Here is an 11,253-nt window from a genome sequence, read left to right as displayed (position 1 = left end):
ACTCAGAATAAAGACATGACACTGTACTGCTGCAGCAAACATAAAGCAAAATATAGAAGATTGATAACTAGACTATCGCATACTGGGAGAAATGTGATGTTAAGTTTTAAGGGTGGTGAACAAATGATAAATGTATTACTCATTCAGTGACACAGGCATATTCGGTAAAGGAAAATCCGAGTTATCTCGACAGGAGCCGAACCTATGATCTTCCGATTACTAGTTTGGATGCAGTCTACCACTGAGCTACAGGGGACTCGTGGGAGCTAGGTTAATTAACCTAATTTCAAGGGCAAGAGTGGATTAACTAATGGGGGTGTGAAGCGAGTGCATGCGTAGTGATCACCCGATAAATGGTTTGGTGGATGAATGGGTGAGAGGAAAATTGAGCGAATGAGTCGATGAGTCTTGGATGAATGGGTAAGTTTTTTGTTTGTAGTATCTTGCTAATTGTTTCTATTTTTGGGATTGCACTGATTCGTCGCAGATTTTAACTAAGGTGGCTTTTGTTATATAGTATCTGTAATTGTATTTATCAAAATGTCTGGATAGTAGCAGATATGTCGATATTCCAAGAAACCACACAACACTTTTTGAAAACATGTTTCGACAGAAACTTCTGTCATCTTCAGTTTAAATTACAAAGCGCAGAGTTGAACTCCCCTTGTCCACCTTCTGTCATGTCTATCTGTCAGTTCAAGTGACGTCATACTTTTACTTTTGTCCGGGGCGTTTGTTTGATAAGAGATCTGGGTATGAGTACCTTCATCAAAGAGGTTTCGAACCGAGGATTTCGTGCAAATCAATTACCCTTTGGGAATTTCACGACTTGTCGAACACCAAAGCGAAACGCTAAACATGTACGACGGCAAATCAGTTGTCGATGATTCAGGGAACAGTAATTCTTCTTCTTTACCGAGCGAAAATCGGGCACCCGAAGGAGTACTGCAGCCACCTCCGTATTCGCAGGTAGCTTCGTCATCACAGTTTTCAAACCAACCAATGCAACAGCAACAGATGTGGATTCCTCAAGCCGCTCAAGGTATAGTGTGTACATGTTTCACGTTCGCAACTTTTTGATAAATGATAGAAAATAAGGTTTATTAATTAGTTAAGGCGTGAAAATCCATTGCAGTTGCGTGCAAATAAGGATTGTTTTCATGTGACAGGTACTAGGTATTCAAAATTCCAAGATGTTTTGAATCGATCTTCCAACCTGGTTTCCCTAGCAGCGAAAGGAAAGTTGTCTCAATTTTTCAGCCAGATGGATAATCAGCCACGAAGCATGACGTAGCGCTAGCGAAAGAAGTTAGAACTTATTTAGTTTTCGTTCATCCGCGAACAGCGCACTAAAACATTTGCCCAAATTTCCGCATATCCTATAACCTTACATTTTGTGAAAGCTGACTAAACACAATTTGTTTTTTGCTTGTTTCGATCAAAGCGTTTGGAGAAGTATACCCTGCGAGCAGAGGCCCTTCGATCTTCCTAGACTTATTTAGGAAGATCGAAGGGCCTCTGCTCGCAGGGTAGGAGAAGGAAAATCTGGCGTTTTGTTTCCAAAGCAGACGTTTCGTGTCAGAGCGGAGCGGAGTCACATTTATGTGTCGCATTAGATAATAAATTATTGATCGTTTGCATGTGACGTCATGGCGGGCCATGTTCGTGCGCAGGGACAATAAGATTTTTCTCCTTATGTGAACAAATTTCCTTTTTTTTTGTCCACCAACATGGCGGCAATGCAAACCATCTATTGGTCCAGCCGAATTTTTGATGCCTGTTTTTGTGACCTTGTGGAAAGGAAACAAAAAATCTGAGACAACGTTTTACAGTTCAGCAGATCTGCAAGCTACCTGCCAAATGTTTTGTAAATCAGTGGCATATTTAACGAGTATATATACTATACCTGCCAACTCTCACGCATTATGCGTAAGTCTCACGCCTGCGGACTAAAGACATCGATCTCACGCAACAAGGACAATTTCTCAGGCCAGACTAACAAATCCAGATGAGTTGTTCTAAAAAAACCTCATTTCATTTCAGATTTGTTATGTATCATTTCTTTGCTCTTTATAACAATCGCAAAAGCTTTCAAATGTCTACAATCCGTTCGAATCGTAAGTGTTCAAAAGTCATCGGAATATCTTCGGACATTTTCGGCAACCTTGGGAAGTCTTGGGAAGATCGTCGGAAATCTTCGGAAGTGGCTCGGACGTTTTCGTAAATCCCGGTCATGACAAGACAAAAATCTCACGCGTTTAACTCAGAAAAAGTTGGCAGGTATAATATACTTGTAAGCAGGTCTTGCACACAAGGTGTTCAGTCTATTGTTTACACAGGTCTGACACTTAATTTTCTTCCTTTAGAAATATAATGCTGCCTTATTAACAGATCACTGTATTTTATTAAATAATTTATACAAGGCCTCACGAGCAGTTTAAGTTTGCTGAAAACAGTTCTTTTTGGTGTATGCTTTGCGGTGAAAGCTGATGGCGCATGGCATCACATGTTCAAGGACTTGGAAAAACAAACATGGCGCCAATAAAGCAAATATCTCAATTTATTCTATGTGGATAAAAACTGCTATTTTTTCCCTTAAAATCACCCAGTCTGTAGTTTGAGAAAAATTCTATAAGATCTATAATTATTTAAGAGAATATCCCATCACAAGAAACCCCACCATTAATTATTTGTATGTTTTCCACCTTTGCCGTTATATTAAACTCAGTTAAGCCAAACACAGTTGACCAAAAATCTCACTATCTCAAAATCTCGCTATTTTCTCGAGAACCCGTAAATTTATTAGAATTTCATGAAATTTAGCAAAGGAATATTTAAGAAACAGGGAAGTGGTCAATTGAAAAATAATTATTCTGAATTTTAACAGAAAAATTTCAATAAATAGCAATTTAAAATAACAGCACTAAACAAGGAGTTGCCAAAGACCCCTCTCTTAAAATTCTATGGTACATGTGAGCTAACTAGTACACTGAAGAGTTTGTTTATAGACAAGACGGAGGATTAATGTAATAACTGAATTTTTTGCAAATAAACTATACTCAGTTGTTATGCTGTTTCATAAAAAGTCATGTTGCAACAGAAATGGCACTAAGCTGCCCCTAGTTTGAACTTACACTTTTCCAATTTTGAACGCTTAAGCATTGGATGGTTTGATAGTAATACTGCAAATGAGACTAGTAGGTACTACTAAACTTTTTTCATCCACTTGAATAAATCACGTTCAGTAAAAAGATGAATTCTTTTGCAGGGTATCCTCCATTCCCTCACCCTGGAGCTCACCAACAACAACCATTCCAACATGGCGTATACCCTCCACAAGCTGGTGTCATTCAAGGAAGACAGGAGAGTGCCATCCGACATGGAATTGCATCAAATGTGATGGTGATAGGACGAACCTACCGTAGAAGAAGCTGTGCATACCGTCTCACAAGGCTGGGTATTTCGTTTTTTTTGGTAGGAGTTATACTCCTGATTATTCTGGGTGTTCTTGTGGTCCGTCCCACATTGAACGATACGCGACTACAGAGCACTCGCTGTACAGTTATCTCCAGCAAGTACACAAGTAAGGACATCAGCTGCGACTGTGGCCGGTATTGCACCTCACATTACCCCTGTTTGCAGATTCAAGTGTCCTACTCTGTTAAAGGTAAAAGGCAAACAGGATATCTCTATGAGGATGTCTACGCTGACAAAAACAAGGTAACGATTTTCTTTTATCTCAAATATACAAGCTGGCGGGGGGAGAGTTTAAAACATTTTTTTCCATCCCGACCCCTATTATGCTCCCATACCTAATGTGAAGTGTTGGATCTGCCATGTTGACACTTGAGACAATAGGGACCTAATGAGCAGTGAGGATGAGGTTACCACCAAAAATGCAACCTAAAAATTAAATTTGCATTCTCTGAACTAACTTGTGATTATTTCAATTAATTTAATATGTGTAATGCAGCTGGCCTAACCAGGAACTGAATTCATAGGGGTGACTTTCAAGTTCAGAGAGAGAAACAAAAATTGTGTGTTCATGTTCTCCATTAAACCTTAAGGTGGATTTCCACTGTGGCATAAATTTTATGTGCGTACAGACGTGAAATTAGCTGGCTTTACGTACTTAAATAGAATTTTACGCGACAGTGGAAATCTACCTTTAGATTTTGTCATTTCATGTCGTAACGTTTCAAATGCAGATGACCACAAAGAAATGTACCAATAATATTGAAAGTGTATAATGCACTTGTAGAACCAGTTTTGTTTTTCAAATAATATTTAATTATTGTTTTCTGACATTCTCACTGGGGTTGTCGTCACTGTTCAAGGTCCCAAATAGTGATTGTATGTCAATTTTGGGATGTTCAGAATTGAACCACAGTAAATTTCTCATTCTGTGATTTTTTAAGCAATGCTCATTTGAGTAAGAGGGCACTTCTTGAAGTACTGAGTACTTATTAAAAAAAAAAAAATTCAAAAGTTCCAGCCATCAGTAAAGTTGGCTTCTTTAAATCAGTGTGAGCTACAATAATTTTGGCCTTCTGTTGCAATTTAGCCATTCACTTCCACATAACAGGCAAAAACATGACAACAACTAAAACCCCTGACTCAAATAAAGAAACTATCCCTTTAATTCTTGATTAGATTACTAGTATTCTGTGTAGGCATTTTTCCCACTTTAGTTAATTTTTATGCTGTTTTCATGTACCTTTTTTTGGTGGCAAATTAAACTGTGTGTAATTGATTGATTGATTGATTGACTGATTGACTGCAACCGTCAAACCTTTCATTTGGTGTATTATTCAGGAATGTTAAAGTTTTTATCTTTGATGAAAGGGGTCAAAAGAGATTAAACTGACATTGTTGTTTTCCTAATGTCGTTACAGTGCAGTGTTCAGTCCTGCTCTTCATATGTACAGTCCAATTATGATGATGTGGGGAACTTTGATTCATCTTATGGCACCGTTGGTCAAAGTTACACTTGCTACTACAATCCCAAAACTCCAGACGAGGTGTTCAAATATCATAGCAGTGCATCAAGTGATCACATGAAGATAATGCACTGCATTCTGTGGCCATTGGTTATCATGATGCTCAGTGGGTCCATGCTGGGGGTGCTATTCTGTCGATCCAAAGGGCACTGCTGTTTCAAGAAGGGTGACTCATCTGTGCCATACCAAGGCCTAGAGCCAAGAGCTTGATGTTGTTCTGGTCAAGTTGTCATGATTTTCTTGAGGTTATTATCAGGTTGACTTTAGAGCCATGCTAGTAAAGCATTTTATGTGTTATTTACTCAAATGGTTGTCGAACAGCATTTAGTTGGAGTAGGATACTCCTATTGGTCTTGGCATGTAGAACATTTATATATTAAGGGGTAGGTTTAGAAAAATGGTATTGGTAACAAAGAAAACAAGTAAAAGTAAACTGCCTAAAAAATCTGTGATCATTAGCACCTGTTGTGCAGCTCTAGAGAATATCTGTACACCCCTCCCCTCCCTTCCTTCCTTCCATATGAAAGGTCATTGGAAATTCTGAGTGTGACTTGAATTTTCAGATAGTTGGGGCGGAGGCTCAAACCAGGAAAACTGACCTTGGAGGGGAGCGGTATGGATATTTTCTGGAACGTCACATTCATCATAGGGGAAAGAAATACATGTAAGGCTAGGGGGACCCAAATCTGCCTGCCACTTTAAAGAAGTTCTTGTTACAGGAATGTCCTGCATGTATGGAAGTTCAAATGGGATTCACTCATGTGCTGTTCCCATCTGTGGCTTAGAAACCCAAGTGATCAGGGGTTCAATATCAGCCTGAACCACTGAATGTTTGTTCACTACATATCCTTTGCCATTGATTTCTTGATACAGCACTGACCCATATTGGCATGTTTGTTCACTCGGCAGATCTTAAAGTTGTACAATGTGTGGCATACAGTTGAACTTCTCTAACATGGACAGCCAAGGGATTTTGCCAAGTGTCCATAATAGAGGGGTCTCCATATTATAGAGGTAATTGTGTAATAGACACTCTTGACACATATCAACTTCAACTTTGTTTTCTTAAAACTGGTAGCGGCAATGGACACTTTCTAGTGGCCAACAGATAGCAGTTACTTATCTAAGGGGGCCAGTCATGCACGCATCAGTGTAGTTTTAATCAATCAGTCAATCAATCAATCAGTCAGTCAGTCAGTCAGTCAGTCAGTCAGTCAGTCAGTGAGTCAGTCAGTCAGTCAAGAACTTTATTTCAACACGCTAAGAGAAATCAGCAGAGCTGGTGGGGTCGTGCATAAAACAAATGAGAATTACTTAAAACTTACAATAAGAATTACTAAAAACCTACATACAAATCAGAATTAAGAATCACTAAAAACACAATTATACAAATCTTCAGAAACCTTGAAATCTATCAAAAATATGTGTAACTGGTATCTTTGTTTTTGATCGTGCTGAAACTATTTTATCCATATGAATTGTTGTAAAACTGTAACTGCAACAGACATAAGTCCTTAGATTTATTCCAAGAACGTTTCGCTTAATATTTTCAACTGTAGTGAAAAGTGAGGTTGCGTTCGATTGACCGTATTCCGGAATAGGAATAAGCAGAAGAGCTACTGGATTTCTCTTTCTAATATATTTGGGAAGACAGTTTAGCAAACTTCCACTAATAAACAATAAACAATAATTTGTCTTCCAGTGACTCCAAAAACCTCTTATGAAGTATTTCTAGAAATCATCGTATGTATTCCTTTTCCAGAATAGGGTCAATCGAATGCACCCTAGTTCTTTTAATTCATTCTTTTCAACGAATTTCGTTATGTTCTTCTGGACAGCAGTCGCTCAGTCTCTACTAAGCTTTTTACATTACATTACCTTACATAGCTGACGAGCCAATCTGGATTGACCCTGTGTAGTTAAAAGGCATCCGGAAACATGACTACATTCCTCTAAAGCTACTCTATATCACTTGACTTGCAGTGGCCCTGCTCATATCAAAGGGAACCTCTAATATCACAACAAGTTAGCGTTGAATAAATTGTTGGAAACTTAGTTGAAAAAGCGGTAAACAAATAAATGTACTGAAAATTTTATATGATCGTCATCCAGTTTCACTTTTAAATCCCCCCACGCCGCCATTTTGAACTTAATGACGTCATATGGTTGTCAGTATTTTCAGCAAGCACAATTTTTTTGTGTGAAGTAATAGGGCAACCCTATGACGTCCTGAAAACCAAGGTGGCGGCGTGTGGAAACTTTAGGCTAATAATAAGATCGTTTTTGTTTATTAAGGAATTATTATTTCAATGTTTTCCAACTAGTTTTGAAGCTGGACTAAGTGTGTTTTCAACACTTTAACGTCAATTTATTACAAGAGTGGAGGTATTCTTTAAAGAGGTTAAGGACGTTAACTTGATGTGCAAATTTGCTACGTTGGTCCAAGATTTTGTGTCCGTTGATTATTTTAGAGAAGGTTTATTTTAGAGACTAATAGGGAATACAATTATTGGAATTTTGCCGGTACCAACTGAAGGGAACTCTGTGTTCCGCCTAGTTAGAGAGGTAACGGTAAGTAGATATTCAACTGTAGTTATTAGACAGTGTTTACATACATTAGTATAAGTTGTATAAACAAAATACTGATCTTTTTCAGAACAGTTTAACTGTTTCATTGTAGTTATTATACAGCATAAGTGGTATAACCCTTTCAACCGCAATATCAACATATTCTCCTCTCTGTCCTCCATATATTTCTCGTGTTACCAGTTGGGAGAATTTGTCTAAAAATCAAGGCATTTTGGTGATTATTTCCGTTATTCTCCTGACTTAAATGTTTAATCAAGCAGCTGCATTGTAAGGAGAAATTGCATGTTGGTTACCACTGGGGCGCAAAGGGATCAACAAATTACAAATACTGTATTCCTTTTAAAAGCAGTGTAACTGTTGAACTGTAGTTATTATACAGTATAATTGGTATAAACAAAATTCAACTTTTTTCCGAGTTTGCCTGTGTCATTACTGAACAAGAAGCTGTTTTCAGCTTATACTCGGGCCATATTTGACTGCGTGGTGTATAAGCCTACGATCTTTTAGCAGGGATAACTTCCACCATCGCTAAATCCCCAAAATCGATAGATATAGAGATATACACTGAGGAAAAAATAGTACAGGCTTCAGAAGTGATTCATCGTTTTATTGCTACAGCTCTGTTTCGTATATGGTCAGGAGCTGACCACACTCATCACGCAACTTCAACGAATGACCGTAAAGATTCAAAAGTTGGCTATATAAAGTAATTAAAAAATGGCGATTAAAGCAAGCAGCTGCTAGGCGATAAAATACAATTCCACGTACCGTGATAGAATTCACGTGCCATGATACAAACGGTTACGTTACGTTATGCAAGAGGTTTTTGGTACATATCTATTTATATGAGGGCATGGATTTGTGAAATCATTCGAACCGGTGATTTAAAACAAGCGTTTTCTGGGCGATAAAATACTAGTGCTCGTGGCGTGATACAATTCACGTGCCATTATACAAGCGGTTACTTTACGTTATTCGAGAGGTTTTGCGTACATATCTATTAACTTGGTAATTCATTGCGTTTGTTCAGGCTACTAAGATCTTTTCTACGGAGATAAACTTTTTCGTGAAGACATACGATACATTTCTTGTTAGTGTTCTTATCGGGTTTGCACTTTTTGAGTACTTTCCATTTAATTAGAAATGTTTTGTTTGCGTCCTTCAGGGTCCATATATTGTTCAGATAGTTCCGTTGCATTGCGTTTGTTGGCGTTTCGCAAGAATGTGTTGTGGTTTCGGTATCGTTCTTTGGTCTTCTTTAAAGTTTGATGCCAGGCCGACGGACGATTCTGTTGTTGTTGCCGTCGTTCGCTTGGAGGCATTTACCATCAAGTGGGCATTCTGCTTTCTTCCTGCAGTTGCAGCTCGGGTCATGATTTTGGTTTGGGGTTGTTGCTACATTTGAGAGTATCTGTTTTTTATGTGATGCGATGATGGCTTTCATGTTTGGCAGGCATGAGTAGCTGAGTTTTAGTGTGTGTCTGTTGAAGATCTTGTTTCAGAATGGGTGGTTCTTGGGGAAGCATTTGTCGACGATGGATAAAAATTTCTGTACAATTGACAATTTCTAAATCTCCTATATTTAGGATACACTGACATAAACACTCTAATATCAACTTATCAATATAAGCTCAAATTCTTTTACTCAGATGTATCAACGATATTAAACATGATTTAGCCGAACAAAGCTTTGTAAGCTCTAGAGCACAAATTAAAGAAGTTTATTGACAAAACGGTTTCCTTCTTTAAAAACTTATGATAAAATTGCAGGTACCTTCGCATAATTTGTCGTGCGTGACGTATTCCTTGGCCCGCCAATTTTTCTGAAGGTGCCTTGTTTCCCGTTTCGTAATAAAAATGCTCCGCGCGATAACCCATGAAGGTTCAGGATTTTTCCGGCGCGCGGAGGAATCAAACACGAGAATTGTCATTGCAGAACTGAGTGTGACACGATAGCGATCGCGTCACCGGAAAATTAAGTCTTATTGCGGTCACTCAAATCAAAGCTATTCAGCTATACTTTCTTTTGGGGCTATTTTGATGTTTATTATGCGAAGTTCGAACTTGTAAGTCAGCCTCTGGATGAAAACCTAAGGCGAGGACATTAAAATAAAAGCTAAAGAGCAGCAGTTTTCTCAAACGTGGATTTCGGCATTTCCTAAAGATGACCCTTTGAAAGTTAAAACAGGTTACCCGAAGAAAGCTGCAAAACCTCACTATACTTTTCTGTTTCGATTTCGCATTCGCGTTTCCGATGCCTACCATCTACATCACGCGGAGTTACTGTAATTTTTATGCGCGTGCTGCTCGTGCGACAAACCTTCCAAAGGTTTATGATTTCTTGCACAACTGTCATTCTCGCTAATTAGACGAAACGGAATGCACCATGTTCAAGCTACCTCCTCTTCTCTTATGCTATATCCACGGGCTTTAATCCTTACGTTTTCGCTTTCTTCGCCACTCGACATGCTATCATTGCCTTCGCCTTTTTGTTCTAACGACTCCAGAACCCTCTCAGTCTGCGCTAAGGGAAACATTCACGAACGTTTCACAACCGACGCCAAATGTTTTGATTCGAAAGAATACTGAGTGACTCGCAGAATACATCAGTGAAAGGGAGGGGGAGCTAAGGAAGCGAAAAAAAATGAGGGAGTTCGGGACCCTCCCCTCCCCTTCCTCGATTACTTAACTCGGCGCCTCACGGCCCGAGTACAAAGAACGCGAAGAATTTGATAACGCGACCGAAAACTTTACTCGTGCCACCCGAGTATAAAAAACGAGACCGAGGACAATAACTCGTGGCCCGAAATCTTATCTCTGGGCCAATCGCGACCCAAAAAATAAAAAAAGAATTTGATAATGCTACCGAAACCTTAACTCGTGCCGCCTTACGGCCCGAGTAATAATACATCATTCTCATTTGTTCACCAGGCTTAAAATATTACATCACATCTCCTTTCATTGCGCATATATACCACTCATTGACATTCCAATCCTAGCAGTATGCAGGATGTTTGTCCCTCGAACCTAGTTTCATGGCCTTAACTCCCACGAGTCTCCTGTAGCTCAGTGGTAGAGCATCCGAACTAGTAATCGGAAGGTCTTAGGTTCGACTCCTTCTCCGAGTTTGCCTGTGTCATTACTGAATAATACATCATTCTCAAAATACAACTTATTCTTTTCAAAACAACGAGAAAGGAAGTTCATTTATTTTAAATCATCAAAAACCCGTGTTGGGAATTTGACTGGCGCTTCTTCGGGCATCAGACGTGGCTTTGTTGCCATAAACCTGACCACTTCGCTGAAGGGGGCTAGCACGTCGGTGGGGAGTGGAAACGGATGTTTGGTTTTACCAACAGAGTTGATAAGGTAATTTGGCCGCCGTAAAGAGATTCGAGTGATGACATTTCGAGCGTTAGCCATTCTTGAGAGCGAATCCTGTCCATCCAAGGCTGCAGGCCTGGAGTGCAAGTGGTAAGGAAAGCAGGAAATGCGTTGGTAATAGGAGTAAGTTGGCGAGGAGGGTTGGGGGGAAGGGGGAGGGGGAACAGAACCTCCTGCTTCCGATATCTTCCTCTCCTTACCCCGGCTCTTTTCCGCGTTTCTCCCGTCCCCCGTAAATTATGAGGCTTTCAAACCTATGCTAGACAAATAACTTTGCCAT

General features: G+C 39.3%; 1 protein-coding gene across 1 annotated transcript; it reads left to right on the top strand.

The window, feature by feature from the left end:
• The first annotated feature begins 736 nt into the window (after window positions 1-736).
• Window positions 737-8,005, top strand: LOC146478502 (calcium-activated potassium channel subunit beta-3-like). Its single transcript, XM_085112120.1, has 3 exons — window positions 737-1,042; window positions 3,269-3,720; window positions 4,896-8,005. Exons 1-3 carry the CDS (start codon window positions 859-861, stop codon window positions 5,208-5,210), a joined length of 951 nt encoding a protein of 316 aa, XP_084968246.1. The 5' UTR covers window positions 737-858; the 3' UTR covers window positions 5,211-8,005.
• The last annotated feature ends 3,248 nt before the right edge of the window (window positions 8,006-11,253 follow it).

Source organism: Pavona decussata, unplaced genomic scaffold, assembly GCF_977016875.1.
Source record: "Pavona decussata unplaced genomic scaffold, jaPavDecu1.1 SCAFFOLD_64, whole genome shotgun sequence".
Classification (NCBI taxonomy): domain Eukaryota; kingdom Metazoa; phylum Cnidaria; class Anthozoa; order Scleractinia; family Agariciidae; genus Pavona; species Pavona decussata.
The sequence above is the reverse complement of the archived record's forward strand: the minus strand, read 5'-3'. Positions and strand labels throughout refer to the sequence as shown.

Bases quoted from the DNA above. Each gene is read 5' to 3' on its own strand.
- LOC146478502 (XM_085112120.1), top strand. From the start codon at position 859: ATGTACGACGGCAAATCAGTTGTCGATGATTCAGGGAACAGTAATTCT. The intron at 1,043-3,268 runs GTATAGTGTGTA...ATTCTTTTGCAG, and splicing joins GATTCCTCAAGCCGCTCAAG to GGTATCCTCCATTCCCTCAC. The intron at 3,721-4,895 runs GTAACGATTTTC...ATGTCGTTACAG, and splicing joins TCTACGCTGACAAAAACAAG to TGCAGTGTTCAGTCCTGCTC.